At 39.3% G+C, this 17,376-nt stretch overlaps 1 protein-coding gene across 2 annotated transcripts in view; it reads left to right on the top strand.

Moving 5' to 3' along the window:
* Positions 1-2,970: 2,970 nt before the first annotated feature.
* TBC1D9 (TBC1 domain family member 9) overlaps positions 2,971-17,376 on the top strand; it is a 125,131-nt gene continuing 110,725 nt past the window's right edge. For both annotated transcript variants that reach the window (XM_043971433.1, XM_043971431.1), the window contains exon 1: positions 2,971-3,160. In XM_043971433.1, coding sequence (XP_043827368.1) covers positions 3,031-3,160 — 130 coding nt within the window. In that variant the 5' untranslated portion in view covers positions 2,971-3,030. The remainder of the gene's footprint in view (positions 3,161-17,376) is intronic.

Below are 17,376 nucleotides of genomic sequence, written 5' to 3'. Positions count from 1 at the left end.
TAAATCCCATCATCTTCCTACAATTAATGAAAACCTAGATTTGCTGGGTGGAACTTATTCTTTTTTTAAAAAATTATTTATTCATTTATTCATTCATTCATTTTAGGTGCTGGAACTTATTCTAACAGCTCATAAGAATCAGGGGAAATGTTTTTACTTTTGGAAAATCACTTCAACATTTCTTCTTTTTGTTTTCAAAGCAACTTTTCATAGCTTGACCCAATTAAAAAAAATTTTTAATGTACATTATAAAAGTTAACCAACGCTTATTGTCTAAATAAATCCAACATTTTTCACCAGCTTCAAATTTCAGCACTGGAATGCAAGTTTTGGTATCTAGAAGCATCTTAAGATACTTAGGCATAATCTGAACCAATAGAATGAAAAGCTACAAAACAGTTTGCAGAAAGTGTCAGCTGCATAAAAAGTGAAGTCTGAAGAATTTTTAAATCTTTCAAAGGTTGTATAAATAGTTTCTGTAATTATCATCATTATTATTATCGCTTATCAATCAATCAGCATTTATTAAACACCTGGTCTGTTCCAGGCATTGGGAATATAGGATCTTAGATTTAGAGCTAGAAGGGAAGGTCTTCAAGTCCAACCTCTGCCATTTTACAGCTAAGGAAACTGAGGCTTTGAGTTTAAACGTCTTGTTCAAGGTCAAATAGCTAGTTAGCCTCTGATCTAGATCCTTCTGACTTCAGTTCCAGAGTTTTATCCTCTATACCAGGACTTCTTGAACTTTTTCCACTTGAGACCCCTTTTCCCCCCAAAAATTTTCATATGAACCCAGGTAATCCAATATATAAAATAGGTATACATAACCTTTTTCTGGGGGGGGGCGGGGAAATGAGGGTTAAGTGACTTGCCCAGGGTCGCACAGGTAGTAATTGTCAAGTGTCTGAGGCTGGATTTGAACTCATGTCCTCCTGAATTCAGGGCCCGTGCTTTATCCACTATGTCACCTAGCTGCCCCTCTATACAACCTTTTACTGTTGCCAAATTTTTCGAGACCTCTATATTTTCGACCCCATGCGGGGTCGACCCACAGTTTAAGAAGCTTTGCTCTATGCCACGATGCCTGGGAAGGACAAAATTGAGCTCGTTTCTGACCTCAAAGAGCTTATGTTCTAAATTGGGGGCCTGTGGGAGCAGAGATAATGCGACATATTTACAAATAAGTAAATACAAAATCTATACTTTGATAAGGCCGTTGGGATAATACCATTCATTTGTGTGGATTTCTGTTTTTTAAATAAAGATCTTGCATTCGATGGGCAAAAGGGATCCATGGATGATTTTGAGCAAAAAAAAAAAAACCTGACATAAGTAGATTTACAAAAGAACTAATCACTAGAAAACAAAACAAAACAAACTTCTACCCCCTCCCCCCCAAAAAAAGAAAAGAAAAAAAAAAACTAATCACTGGGACCTGGCTACTTCCCCGTCATACTGGCTTTCAGAACTAGTTGACCAAACTGTTGCTTATGTCCTCCCCTGCTCCACACTAGAAAAGTATAAAAAAGGTGGATACTAAGGAAAAGGTCATTAGACGAATGTGCTCTGTTCACAAGAAGCTAAATAGGACTTTCCCTCTATCTATCTTTGTATCCTCCAGTACTTCGCTTAGAAACAGGTGCGGGACGTTTGCTGCATTGAATTAATTGTTCGATTGCTTCATGATTGCTGAGAACAATTTCTAGCATCTAGAGGGAGTTTCCAGTGTGTCCTTAATTTATTGCCCCTTTTTAAAAAGGGTATTTACCTCTTTGGATTTTGATTCATCTCACTGCAAGACTGCAGTGCCCTATCTTCTCAGTCCAAGATGAAAGATTGTAGCCAGGAATCAGTCTCATCTTTTGGGCCACTTCCAAATTCCCATGTTGCACTCCTAGACCAGCCAGGTCGAAGAAAGAAGTGATGTAATGCTTTTAGCTTGAGCCACTTTAATGAGCCTGGAACGGGGAAGGGGAGGGGTTAATGGGAATGACAAGCAGAGCGCGTGACTGGCCCCTTAGGGTTCGGTAAACAAAAACACTGACTTTGACAGTCGAAGGTTCGTCCCTCCAACCCAGACGCGAACCCCTCGCTGGGGTTGGAACCTCGAAATACATTTCCTGGGGAGAGGCGGTGGCGCTGTCTCCTTAGGGGATACTCCTTAAAGGGACCCGGGCTTGCTCGCAGCATCCCAGCTGCTAGAGTAGGATGGGCGTGGGGCTGCGTGCTCGCTACGCCGGGGCCAGGAGGCAGAAGCAACGAGCAAACAGCAGGAGCGGCGCTCGGCCCCCGTGGACCGCGTGAAAGGGGGAACGGGAGCCTGTTCTCCCCGTACGCTGAGGTCACGGCTGCCTTCTGATGAGGGCTTTTCGTCATTTATCTCGCAGAATCCCGGAGCGTTTTGTTGGGGCTGCTGGGAGCCGAACCTAGCTGGGAGCCTAAGCTCCGGGAGCCACGGAGGAGCGCGAGCCTGAGTCTCCTGGGCCCCAGAGAGGAACGCTCCGAATTGGAGACCTCGAGCCACCGACGGGTCCTCGGGAGCGAAAATGCACCCCTCCGTCTGGGGCTGCTGGCGTATTGCCTGCCTTTGAGGGGCGGGAGGTGAGACGACAGCCTGGGGGACGCCTTAGCTCACTAAACTGCCCCCGCCCCCTAGCCCCGGTACAAGCGCGGGGGAAACGGACGCCTTTTCCACTCTCGGGTTGCTGCTGCCCCTGCCTTCTCGAGTTTGAGATGCCCGCAACCTTGCTCGGCTGCGGATCCGGATCCTGATCCCGGCGCTGACGGCCGCAATCACTTCCTCCTCCTCCACCTCCTCCTCCTCCTCCTCCTCCTCCTCCTCCTTTTCTTCCTCCAGCTGTCGCTGCCGCTGCTTCTATTCTGGAAGGGCTCTGAGAAGTATCCGCGGCTGTCTTGCCTGCGGGGAGGTGGGCTGCGAGGTTTGTGGAGGGGCGGAGTGTGCTTGTGTGTGTATGCTCTGAAACGCAGCCCGCACCGTGCGCCCTTTGTGTGTCCGAGGGGCCCGGGAGCATGTGGCTGAACCCGGAGGAGGTGCTGCTGGCGAACGCCCTATGGATTGCGGAGAGAGCCAACCCTTATTTCATCCTGCAGAGGAGGAAGGGCCACGGAGGAGATGGAGGCGGTGGCGGGGGACTGGCTGGTAAGGCTGGGACTAGACTGGCCGGGATCCATTGCAGGGGGGGAGGGGGAAGAGGGAAGCAAAGGGAAGTGAGCAACCTGCGCTTCGGCATTGGACTAGACACTACAGATACCCAGTTCGAGTGACCCTCCCTGACGGACAGGTTGGCTAACCTTGGTGCATTGAGGGAGGGCATTGCGAAGCAGAACAAACATTCTTTTTTTGATCTTCTCCGGGTATCGTGTGTCCCATTCACATCAGGCACCCTCTAGATGCGGGGATTGTTGCCGGGGATGACAAGTGGTTTGGGGCAAGGCATTTGCCCTTATTCCTTGAATACAGTGCTTGCGATGAGAAATCTGCCATCCGCTTGTGTTTTGGGAAGAAGGATTCGGCGTGGTTGGGGTTCAGCCTCATTCTAGGTAATAATAGCAGCAGGCATCAAAAGCTCTTTTGTTTCCAGGGGAAAGGAAGAGCTATAAGGAACTGATGTGGTCATTTCCTACAACAGCACCACAGCATCATAAGAATCTTTAGAGGTTGAGGGGTGAAAAGGAGGGAAGGAATCATTAGTGTGCATTAAATCATGTTTCTTAAGCAAACAAACAAAAAGCCTTATCTGAGTTGTTACTAAAGGATGTAATTAGAATTTTATTAACTCCATTAATTTTCCTGGCAAAGCTACTCTAAGTTGTTGGAGGTGTCCCTGAAACATTGTTAGTGAATTCAGTACTACAGTGGTCGCTGAGAAACTATGTCCTAATGATAGAAATGTTCTTTATTGACCCTCCATTATAGACAGTAGGGAAATCCGAGTAGCCTGGAAGCCATATGGTACTCTCCCTATCCACTCTCCCGTTGGCACTTTGATATTTTAAAAGGGTGGACTCGGTACTAGAAAACCTGCTGGCTTCACCAAGAAAGAATACAGCAGACTGATGAACTTTGGCCTTGTCCAAGTTCACAATACTGGCAGCCCTCCAGTTTGTGATTAAAGGAACTTTATTGGACCATGAGGGTGAGAGCTGGAGGAGTTTACACATGCCCTAACTCTTTTTCTATGGAAGAGAAAACTGAGTGCCAACATAGGGAAGTGATCTGCCAAAGGTCACGTAATAAGGATGCCCACAAGCCAGCAGTTTTTACTACCTGTTTTAAGATCTTATTTCCAGGGTGTCTTATTATGATGCTTGTGCAGCTCTGGTTATTTGATGGGGTTGTTGTTTTGTCCTACCCTATTCCCTCAAGTCATCCAAGGATTGATCAATGTAATTTATGGTCGCAGTTATAAAGGACATTCAGAAGTTAAGTGACTTGACCAGGGTCACATATTAGAGACAGAACCTGAGGGTCTTCCTTTCTCTGAGGTCAGCCTCACTTTGCCATCTTGCATACTTTATTTTCGGTGAGGCAGTTGGGGTTAAGTGACTTGCCCAGGGTCACACAGCTAGTGTTAAGTGTCTGAGGTTGGATTTGAACTCGGGTCCTCCTGACTCCAGGGCCAATGCTCTATCCACTGTGCCACCTAGCTGCCCCCATCTTGCATAATTAAAAAAAATTTTAGTGCCAAATTTTCTTTTTACCACCCCTCCCCTACCTATTGAGAAGGCAAGAAATATGATACCTGTTTTATATATGTGTGTGTGTATATATATATATATACACACACACATACACACATACATGTATATGTATATATACACACATATATATGAAGTCATGCAAAACCTATGTTCTGTATTAATGTATTTTTTTAAAGATTAAAAGGATCATAGGTCCTTACAGACTTATAAGACCCTATATTAACTGTATTTCTAGGTGTAGCAGAGGGGTTGATCTATGGAAAGGTGGGGTTTTTGCACTTTTCCAGCAAGGTATGGAATAGTAGGGGGCTTCTACAACCCTGTGGATTCATCTAGCATCCTGGCCCATAGTAGTTTCACAGCCTGCTTCTTGGAGCTGGCCTGACTCAATGCTTTCCTGTTTAACATGCACATCTAGTTCTGTAAATATTGACTGTCCCAGCCAGAGTCTGGTGGGTCCTGGAGGAGTTGCTTTATTGGAGAGATAATCCAACAGTGCATTCTGTCTAGAACTAATACTCCAGCACAATCTACATTATATAGCAAAACCCCTGAAATATGGTGAATTTTGAAGTCCTGGCTATTTTATTTACTTGGAGAGAGACTAGGGTACAGAACCCAATTTTCTTTTTACTTTTAACTTTTTACTTTAAAATGTTTTTACTTTTAACTTTTTTTACTATCATCCTAATAGATTAGTAATGATGATGATGATTTACTATATTTTAGTTAGAAAACACTTTGAACAGCAAGTATTTACTACACACTTACTACCTGTCAAGCACTGTGCTCACTCACAGGGATAAAAGTATGAAACGATCCCTAATTGAAAGGAGCTTACATTTGATAGAGTTCATATAAAAATAGAGCATCAAGATAAAGCTAATAAGTACACGTGTAGCAAAGTAGTTAAATTCAATGAATCAATCAATGAACATTTATTAAGCACCTATTATGTGCCAAGCACTATGCCACGTGCTGGGATACAAAAAAGAAAAAGAAAAAAGAAAGAAGCAAAAGACAGTCTCCTGCCTTCAAGGAGTTTGCAATCTAATGACACAAGATAGTTTGGGAGGATCTGTACTAGCTGTCCTAAAAGATTTCATGTAGAAAATGGTGCCTGAGCTGTAAGTGAAAGAGAGAAGGACCTGGGCTGAAGTGAAGGAGGAAGAGCTTTCCAGCACTGGAGATTGGCCAGTCCAAACACAGGGAGACAGGGAGACCAGCTGGGAAGAGGAACAGAGAGAAGAGCACTTTGGCTGGATCTCATTTTATCTTCACAAATAACCCTTTGACCTAAATAATGCAAGTTTGAGTGTCCTCCTTTTAATGTAGAGGAAAGCAAGACTGAGTGGCTTCCCCAAGGTCAGGCAGCAAGCAAGAGATATGTAGCCCAGGGTTCCTTCCAAGGTCTGTGGGGCCTCTGTAACTCTCCAGCTGCCCATTGTAAAGATATTTCTCTTTGCCCTTGATAGGTGGCTTTTTTTTCAGATTAATATCTTGGAAAGTTTTAGCTTTTTTTTTTTAATTATGAAGAAATTGCAGCAAGTGCTATTCTTTTGCCTCTACCGTAGAAACCCAACTCTACCCTCTTTCCTGCCAAACTCTTCTTGTCATCAGCAGAGGCAGGGAAGTTTGAGAGGTTTATAGCTGTTGTGTGTTGCTGGATGCCGGCAGTATCACTTGGTATTTTCTTTTTACCGCTGTGTCTATGTTGTATAAACAAGAACTATTTTTAAGGGATGATTTCCATTTTTTCTTTTAACCACTGTGTCTAGATTGGATAATCAAGAACTCAATTTTAAGGGGTTATTTCAGTTTACAATATCAATTTTGGAATTGATAATAAATAAGCTCTTCTTATTTTATACCTAAATTTAAGTACCTTTTTGCCCGAACATCTCATAGCACTTCATAAAATAAAACATCTGAATGAATGGAAAGGCATATAAGTGTTTATTATGAGCCAAACACTGCTGAGTGCTGAGGATACAAACAGAAAAATCTAAAAAGACCCTGCTCTCAAGCTCACATTCTGAGAGAGATAACATAATAATAATAGTAATAATAGTAATAACAAAAATAGCACTTATATGGCTTTAATGTTTGCAAAATGCTTTACAAATATTACCTCACACCAAAAGAAATTACCTCACTTTTATCTTCGTAATTTTATTCTGGGAGATAGGTGTTATTTTTCCCCTCTTTTATAGACGAGAAACCTGAAGCAAGGAGGTTACAGGTTCACATAGTTAATAAGTATCAGAGGCAGGATTTGAATTCCCCAGGCTTCTTGATTCCAGATCCAACACTTTATATACCCTGCCACTTGTAAGATTATCAGATTGTAAGCTTCTTGAGATCAGAGACTATCTTTTGTCTCTTTTTGTATCCCTAGAGCTTAGCACAGTGCCTGGAACATAGTAGGCACTTGATAAATGTTTATTGATTGACTGGCAACTGCCTGGAAAATCCTAAAGGTTCAGTAAGATGGCAAATGTCAAGGGCCAGGGGTCCTTAGGTTATGTCAGTAGGGTAGATAACAGTGCAAGAGAGATATGGTTAGACCCAGAGGACTTTAGAAGAGAGTTGTAAGGGAAATGGTAAGGCCTGGTGGTCCTTCATTTCACTCAAAGCCATGTGAGCCAGTGAAACCTGGCCGGATTATGGGACTCAGCCCTGACTAGGGAAAGAGGGAAGGGAGGGAAGGATGAAAGTAAGGGGAGCAAAGGGCCTAGTATCTAGACCCAAGCCTATTTTGTGGATGAATGACAGGTCACTGACACACCTTCCAGTGAGAGCCATTTAGTCTCAGATATCTCTGGACTTAATCAGAGGGTAACACAGAACTGTATGAAATACTGAACTAGGTAGGTTTCAAGAAACTTAATAAATTTCCAATGTGAAATGTGAATTTCACAAGGTGCTCTTCTTGTACAAGTACAGTAATGAAATGGCAGCAGTAATAATATTACAGTAGAATGGGTGTTAGATTGAGAGTCAGAAGAACTCATTTTGAATTCTTTGTGACCTTGGTATGGAACTAACTTTCCTCATCTTTTACCACGAGGCAGTTAGACCAGATGACATAAGGTTCCTTCCAGCCCAAAATATGTGGTCCTAAAAATATAAGAACTGTCCCATTTAGAGAAAAATGAGACCTCTGGGAATTTGTTTTCTGAAATGAAGGGAAGACTTTCATGGATTAGGAAGTCTCTGCCTGTTGAAGACCCAAAATAAATCCATATGAAGCACTACCCATTTTTATAGGGCTGCCCATTTAATGTCATCATTTCCTTTCGAGAGACTTCCTTTTCCCCAGCTCCATCTAGGAAAAAAAAATTCTATTCAGATATTGAACAGTTAGCAGGGCTGACAAATGTCAATCACTCTTTCCTTTTAGGAGTATATTTGTTTAGACCTTTAACATCAAGTGAGGAGATTATGCTGGCAAAGTATTAAGTATTGTTTAGAAAGAAAGGCAAAGTTTGTTTCTACTTTCAAACAACCCTAGCTGAGGAGAGTGGAGCCAGATTTGGACACTGGATGATTATATCATAGATTTAGAACAGAAAGGCAGCCTTACCCATTGCTTTTAAATAATCAGGAAGTCCTGGGCATGCTGGAAATAGGGTTACAATGGGATCAGACCTAGGGAGAAGTCCTTTGTCCTTTCCTCACCAAGCATTTTATATCTCTTGCCAGGACATCTTCTGTGTCTGATATCGGCTGATCCATCAAATGAGGGGGTTACTCTAGATGGAAGTTACTCTAGGTCAGAGTTCTTTTTTTGTGATATATAATTATATTTTATACAAATATCAAACATAGATATAATATATACGTATATACATATGACATATATAATGTAAATTTTCTACATTATTACATTTAGATATACCTAGATATATTCTAATATATATATAAAACTTAGTATTTTAAATCTTTAACTTTTATAAATAATGTATATGTATAAATTTATATAAATAATATATATGACAAATTTGTTTAAATATAATTATTATATAAATAAGACCTAAATAACTCATATGCACAACATTTATTTCTGTGGATATAAATACATATATATGTCCTGAACCCTTCCCAGTACAACCCTCCTCCACCTTTTTTAAAAAAATTTTCTAGATAAAACATTTTTATTTAGATTTTTCTGTTCCAATCTCTATAACTCCTTCCCTCCCTTCCCTCACCACTCCCCGAGATGGCAAACAATTCAATATGGGTTATACATAAATGACCATGCAAAACATCATCACATTTGTCACTTAATGAAAGAATGTGAAAAATAGCATGTTTCAATCTGTTCCATCAATATCAGTTCTTTCTTTGGAGGTGGATAGTATGGTTCATCAATATTCTTTTGGGATTGTCTTGGATTGATGTATTGTTGAGAATAGTCAAGTCATTCACAGTTCTTCATCAAACAATATTGTTGTCTCTGTGTACAGTGTTCTCTTGGTTCTGCTCACTTCCCAATACATCATTTCATACATTTTTTCCAGCCTTTTTTGAAGTCATCCTGTTTGTCATTTCTTACTGCACAGCAATATTCCATCACCATCATATACCACAATTTGTCTAGCCATTCCCTAATTGATGGGCATACCTTTGATTTCCAATTTTTAGTCACCATAAAAAGAGCTGCTATAAATATTTTTGTACAAATAGGTCTTTTTCTTTTTTGGGGGGATGTCTTTGGGATATAAACCAAATAATGGTATTGCTGGATCAAAGGGTATGCACAATTCTATAGCCCTTTGGGCCTAGTTCCAAATTGCTCTCCAGAATGGTTGGATCTTTTCACAACTCCACCAACAGTGGATTAGTGTCCCAGTTTTCCAACAACCCCTCAAACAACCAATATTTTCCATTTTTTTTATATTTCTCACTCTAATAGGTATGTAAGGTGATATCTCAGAGTTGTTTAATTTGTATTTCTCTGATCAATAATGATCTAGAACATTTTTTCATATGATTATTGATCATTTTGATTTCTTTATCTGAAAACTGTTCAAATCTTTTGACCATCTATCAATTGGGGAATGATCAAAGTTCTTAACCTGGAGATCTTTTAACTTGTTTTGAAAAAAATTTCATAACTGCATTTCATTATAATTAATTTTCATTGTGATCCTATGTCTTATACTTTTTGCATTTAAAAAAATTTCTGAGAAGGGGTCCACAGGCTTCATTCAACTGCCAAAGGATCCATGCCAGAACCCCTGGTAGAGGGGTAGAGATCTGTCAGTCGTATAACTTTACTCTTTCTTCATGAGTCTGCTGTCAGTAGGAAGCCTAGGGAGAGATTGCATCACTTTCCAAGTTGCTTACAAAGCTTTGGCATTTGGGCTTCTGGTTCTTTTTCAGAATCGTGCAGAGACTAGGACCTACAACTGAGTCCGGTTATTGTTTCAGCTTCCAAACCTTTTTTTAAGTTATTCATTTATCCCTATGAAAGCATCTTCTCATAGAAACAAGATTTCGCATGATCTTTCGAATGTTAGCTCAGGCCATAAAAATATATTTCAAAGAATCTTAATCATTAGAAAGACCTTCAAAGGGCTAACTACAGGTTGAGATTAACTGTGTTGAAAGAATGGGAATGAAGAAGGGAGAAAGGGAACAAAACATTTATTAAGCACCTGCTGAGTACCTTAAAATCTCATTTGACCCTTACAACAAGAAGAAAGGCAGATCTGAGTAAATTTATTCAAGTCTGTGAATGACTGATACTTAACAGTCTCAGAAGTATTTATATTTATATTTATATATATATATATTTTTTTTTGGTGGGGGGGGGGGCAATAAAGGTTAAATGACTTACTTGCCCAGGGTCACACAGCTAGTAAGTGTCAAGTGTCTGAGGCTGGATTTGAACCCTGGAGTCTCTCTGACTCCAGGCCCAGTGCTCTATCCACTGCAGCAACTGGTTGCTGGTTGTAAATGGGACTTGAGGGATCTGGGTTAAAATTCCAGTCTTGCTGCTAACCTCCCTGTGAGGCCTCAGGCAGGTCATTTCCCCCTTTGGCCCTTTCAGATTAAAGGTCCTTCTGGGGCAGCTAGATGGCGCAGTGGTTAAAGCGCTGGCCCTGGATTCAGGAGGACCTGAGTTCAAATCCAGCCTCAGACACTTGACACTTACTAGCTGTGTGACCCTGGGCAAGTCACTTAACCCCCATTGTCCCGCAAAAAAACAAACAAACAAAAAACAGATTAAAGGTCCTTCTTCCCCCCTTCCCCCCTCTTAACCAAGTGATCACTGAGACCTTGACCACACATGCCTCTCTATATAGCAGCTCCACAGACATTCCACCCCATACCTCCAATTTAGTTTTCCATTCTGCAAATGAATATAATTCTCCAAGCACAGGGAGAGTACAATCATTCACTTAGGTGTTCCCTAGTCCCCTGACTTTGCTTCCCACCATCAAATTTGTGTGGCCATGAATTGGTTGCTAGGTTTGGGGTTTTGTTCTATCTCTGCTCCTCCCCTTTCTTAGCTGTAGCCATCAGTTAATTAAGGCACTCAGGCTAAACTCCAGACTTCAATGCCAGGGCCTGAATGTTTTCACTGAAACTCTGTTAAATCAAGGAACTTTTGAACTGACTGAGCTTAGTAAGCTCCATGGAAGGTAGGATAACTTGTAAATCTCTTCAACATTTCTCTTATTACCTTGATATTTTTGAGGATTAGTATTATAGTAATGAGACTATGCCCATTGGCAATTTCGGTTTAATCTGTTTTAACACTTTCAATCTCAGCCAACCTTTGGTTTACCTAACTTGCAGACTGTTTTATCTTGTTTACAATCCCTTGGCCAGCCACCATTAACAGGATAAACACTTTATAAATCAAATAAGTATGTTTGCATTCTAGAGGATTTCACATCTGTATCTAAGAGCCGGGTTCTTTTCCACACATTCACATGGAAATAACTCTTATAAGCAGAACTCAAAACAAACTTATTTTTGTTATTTGAAATTAAACTTTAAACAGGAAGATCTGGAGGATTTTTTTCATTGTCCTAACTAGGGATATTGTAAAATAAATGTAGATCATAAAAATGATCTCCTGGCTCTGGATCAACAAAATGACTGTGCCTTGCCAGGCTCCACATCCTAATTGTTGGTTGGAGAAAATATAGGACCCATAAGCATGTAATAGATTTAGAAACTTTTGCTCTGTGATCTCATTCCTCTAGGTACTCTATTCAGTCATGCAAGTTGCAACTTATTTGGACCTGCCTAGCCTGGAGCACTTTCATGCTCTTCCATAAATTCTGTTTCAACTCATGAAACAACTATGTGCCACTTAAATCATCGTTTTAAATATACCTGCAAACCAATATGTTCTCTAAACTAGAGATTCTTCAACTTTTTTGTGTCATGGACCCTTTCAGGAATCTGAGCCCTCTGGACCCCTTATGGTTCTGAATGTGTAAATATATGAATTGCATATGTGTATGTATAAATAAATACATGAAATGGATAAATGATTGAATAAAATAAAATACATACGATTACAAAGGAAGTTGATTATGTTAAAATACAGGTATCAAAATATATTTAAAAAAACAATCTCGGGGGCAGATAGGTGGCACAGTGGATAAAGCACCAGCCCTGGAGTCAGGAGGACCTGAGTTCAAATACGACCTCAGATACTTAACACTTACTAGCTGTGTGACCCTGGGCAAGTCACTTAACCCCAATTGCCTCACAAAAAAAAAAAAACCCAAACAAACAAAAAACCAATCTTGTTGATTCCAGGTTGAGAATCTCTGTTCCAGATACATTTTTAAATTAATCATTAATATGATTGTACTGATGAATGATTTTGGTTTTGCCCAACTTAAACCTAGGAAAAAGTTTTAGTCCTGTAAAAATCATGTTATTTTTGTTGTCCCTTTAATGATTTTAATTCTTGCACACTTCCAACTTAGGAAGGTTTTTGTTTCTATTTTGTTCATTGGTTTGTTTTGTTCCAGACATCTACTTGTGTTAATAGTTTCATCATCCCATCCCAAACATGACTACAGAAACTTCATAAAGTTTCTTTGCAATATTTAAAACTTACATTTTGCTAAACATTTACCTCTAATGTAGTGTGGTAGAGTAGATAAAAGCTTTTCTAAAAGACCTGGAAGATCAAGGTTAAGAAAACTACACCTGCTTCTAAACGTACTGGCTTTGTGACCCTTGGAAGTCACCTAACTTCTCAGTGCTGTCAGCCAGAGCTTCTTAAACTTTTCCCACTCAAGGCCCCTTTTTATGTGACCCTGGGTATATATAGGTACATAAAATAGGTATATGTAACCTTTTACTATTTCCAAATTTTGCATGACCCCCACATTCAGTTATACCACCCTATACGGAGGCACGACCCACAGTGTAAGAAGCTAGGCTTTAGGCAACACTGACTGTAAGTTGCAGAGAATACATTGACCTGCATTGATAAAGGGGATTTACTCACTTGGAACTTCTCTATACCAATTAAATCACAGGTCTAGTACCTGTCTCTTCCTTAGTTCATAGCTGTGATGTAAATAGGAATTTATAATTTTTTAGAAGTGGTTGATCATTTTTTCCTCATTCAAAGTTGATCTGGCTTTTATCAACCAGCCATAAGGCATAGTCTAACAACGGTATTAACGATAACAATAGCTCACACATATATAGTACTTCAGAGGACCTTCTTTACAGCAACCCATCAAGGCAGGTAGAATACATATTATTGAATCCATAGCATAGATATAGAAAGAGGAGTCTGTGGTCACATAGCTAGTAACTTTCACAACTAGAAATCCAACTGAAGTCTCCTGACTCCCGATCCAGAGCTCATAAATTCATAGGATTTAGGTCTGGTAAGAACCTCAGAGAAATTATGAAGAATTTGCGGTAGGAACCGGTTCATTTTTGTGCTTGTGGGTCAAGTACCTAGAACAGAATATGTGTATATTCAATGCTTCTTGAATTCAATTGAATCATCTAGTCTAACTCCTTCAGCATATAAATAAGAAACTGTGGCTTATAGCAGTTAAGCAACTGGCCCGAGACCCCACAGATAGATCCCAAGACTCTTGGCCCCATAACCAGTGAGACAACACTTAGCCAGAGCACACCCTTTCTCTTTTGTCTATAGGGAAGCTAATTTACCTTTGTCCCAATTCTCAAAATTAGAGTACAGAATGTGGAATTGTGCTCTTTTGTTCCAAAAACCCAAATTGTTTCTTTTTAAGTTAAATAGTGAAGCAAGCCAGTGTAAAAGTAAAAATGATTGTATAAGCTATTTGTTCTGAGTAGTAATCTCAGTCTCTACTTTATTCGGAGGAAACATGATCAGTTCACAAAAAAAAGAAAAAGGAATGTCTATCTAGGAAAAGTCTAGTACTTATAGGGCAGCCCCCTTATAGAAATACAACTTGGGAAAGGATCCTTTACATTTCCTTCCAAACATAATATTTGTGTCTGAGAGAGTATCTGTTCTCATTGGAGGAAATTTACAGCTGACAGAAGTTTCTTAATTCTAAACAATTCAAGACCTTTTTCTTCCAATCTATTTATCATATTTTCAGTGATACAGAGGGAACATTTTAATAGTTATGAATGGGGATGGACTTGCAATACCATGAATATATATTCCTCAAATTTAATCCTCCAGTTTTTTGGTGAGTACCATCACGATAATAACCATCAGCATCAACATCCTGCATCTGCAGTTATGTTGGGCAGAGGCATGCAGATTTCTGACCAAATTGTGTTCTACTAAAATTAATGCCCTTTTCACCATCAATATCAATAAGCACAGTAGATTCCTTAATTTTCTGAACCTTTGATTTCTGTAAGTTCGTTGTAAAAATAAAATTTTAATTAAAAATTTATTGATACATTTTTTAAATCTTCATTTCCAAATATGTCTCTGCCCCATTCTTTACCCCCAGAGGACTGCCCCTTGTAACAAAATAAGAAAAGAAATGAGAGGGGGGAAAAAAAGCAATTCAGCACAGAAGTATATTAACTGAGTTTGACAATATATGCAATGCCCCTCATCCCCCACCAATGCAAAAAAGGGAGGAAGAGGTACATTTTTTGTTTAGTTTCACTTTTATTGTTCTTTCTGTTTACATTTTTGTAGTGACTGTGTAAATTGTTCTCCTGGTTCTGTTTAATTCACTTTGTATCATTTTCTATGTCTTCCCAGAGTTCTCTGTAGTCCTGTTCATCGTTTCTTAGTGCAGTAATATTACATTCATGTATCACAATTTGGTTGGCCATTCCCCAATTAATGAGCACCTACTTTGTTTCCAGTTCTTGATACTGCTACTAAAAAATGCTTCTTTGAATATTTTATATATGAAACTGTTCCTAAAATACAATTTAAGAAAACTTGCCTGTTCCTATATTATTTTCATTAATATTCATTTAAAGTCGCCTTCAAAACAGTCTAGTATGGTGCAGTTTTCTTCTGTGTATATATACCTTATCTACTCCAGTTGCCTTTCCCATATCATTTTACTTTTTATTTCATTCTGTAGCACATCAAAAATTAATTAAAAAAAAACTTTTGGGGAGGCAGTCAGGATTAAGTGACTTGTCTAGGGTCACACAACTAGTAAATGTCTGAGACTTGATTTGAACCCAAGTCCTCCTGACTCCAGGGCCAGTGGAGAGTATAGTTTTAGAGTGCAAATGTGGTTGCTCTACATGTCATGATGGAAAAAAGAGTTTTAAAAATGTTCACAGAACTTCTTAACATTTTCAATTTCTTCTCCTTCTAGTTTTGTCTATAAATACTTGGTCTAATTTGGTTCAAATGGCAACGACTGGTTTTCTGAGATTGCTATTGTTCAGTTGTTTCAGTTGTGTTCCACTCTTTGTGATGTCATTTGGGGTTTTCTTGGCAAAGATATGGGAGTGATTTTCCATTCCCTTCTCCAGTTCATTATACAGAGAAAGAAACTAAGGCAAACAGGGTTAAGTGACTTGCCCAGGGTCACACAGCTAGCAAGTGTATGAGGCCAGATTTAAACTCAGGTTTTCCTTGGCTCCAGTCCTGGACCTCTATCCTCTGTGCCACTTAGCTGTACCAGTTTTATGAGATACTGATCATAATAACCTATTATTCTCTTCCCTAAACATTTTGCATTTTGTAAATGGATTTATATCTATATAAATTTATATTTATATCTAAAGTGGTGCTATCTTTGGCTGCTACATCTTTCTACTAGGCAAAGAGAACAAATATTTGCTGGCTTAGGTAATTTCCAGGTTCATTTGTCCTCCTGTTGTGGTGATTGCATTACTTGCATTAAACTTGGATAAGAAATTATTAATTACTGATATTTTCCTTTTTTCCATTTCCCATTTTTTAGTGTGAGTAACTTTTTTAATAGGTCAGGTTCATTGTACACCACGTCTTCTCATTTTTATCCTTTTCCCCTAATTTGTTATTGATTTTGACCTTTGCTTTAACAAGTGTATGATCTGTTTCTTAGCAAACCAATTTCAAATAAGACAGTAGACGGTATTACCTTTCTGTGTGATTCTTTCTAAGAGTTTGTAACCCAGAGAGTCTCAGAGGAAGCTTTAGATAACACAAAATTTTAATTGCTAATGAAGCATGTTTATTTACAAGACATAGATAGACCACCAAGCAGAAACTGGCTCGTGTAAACACACATAAGTACAGTAAATGTTTTGCTTGTGTTTAAAGCAAAAGGATCTCTTCCCAAATTCTCCATTGAGAGATTGTGAACCTAAAAATCATCTAACAAGGTGCCTGTTGTTCCTGACCAGGTCCTGGCCTTGGAGAATCTTAGAGTAAAAGGAAGTTAGTGGTGCAAGAGACTTCAGATGCCGTTTGCCCTTAATTTTGCAGATAAGAAAAGTGCCTAAATTTACATAGCTAATTAACATCAGTGCTGACTGAGGCATCTCAGTCAGGCTGAGACCTGATGTCTCTTAGCTCAAGCTTCTTTCTTTCCTCTTTTCTCTGCCTCCAGCCTCTGTCCCTCTTCTCTATCCCCAAGAAGATTTTCTCCAGGAAAATAAGAAAAATTTTACTCTGTTCTCTGAGTAAGTCTAGTCGTGACTGAATAACTGACGCAGGAGTTAGTGACCTAGATATTTTGCAAATTTTAGATTTTTTTTTAAAATTGAGTAGCTATTGAAAAGAAAAAAAATGCTTCAGAGACATAAAACAACTTCCAATGCAGAATGTACTTCATTGTTTTAAATTGTTAGTCTCATCTTAGGCTATGTTGTGAAGTGGAAAGAATTTTGGACTTATGGTCAGAGAGTATCCACATTCTGCTTTATGTGATTTTTTCCCCCCAATAGGTCACTTTTTTTATTTGAGTCTGTTTCTTCATCTGTATAATAAAAGGTTGGTCCATATGACCTCACCTTTAAGGTCTGGCTCTTCTGGTTTTCTGTCTATGATTTATGCTTTCAAAAGGTTTTGCCTCCTAAGGGAAGCCTCCCTTGATCCTAGTTAGAGTTCTCTCTCACTTCACTTTATATTGTATTTACTTTTCTGTTTGTTATTTCCTACTAATAAAATGTAAACTTGTTGAAAGCAGGGACGGACTTCTCTTTGTATTCTATCCCTGACCCCTAGCAGAGGGCCTCCTATAT

The sequence above is a fragment of the Dromiciops gliroides genome, chromosome 6 (assembly GCF_019393635.1).
Source record: "Dromiciops gliroides isolate mDroGli1 chromosome 6, mDroGli1.pri, whole genome shotgun sequence".
Lineage (NCBI taxonomy): Eukaryota > Metazoa > Chordata > Mammalia > Microbiotheria > Microbiotheriidae > Dromiciops > Dromiciops gliroides.
The sequence above is the reverse complement of the archived record's forward strand: the minus strand, read 5'-3'. Positions and strand labels throughout refer to the sequence as shown.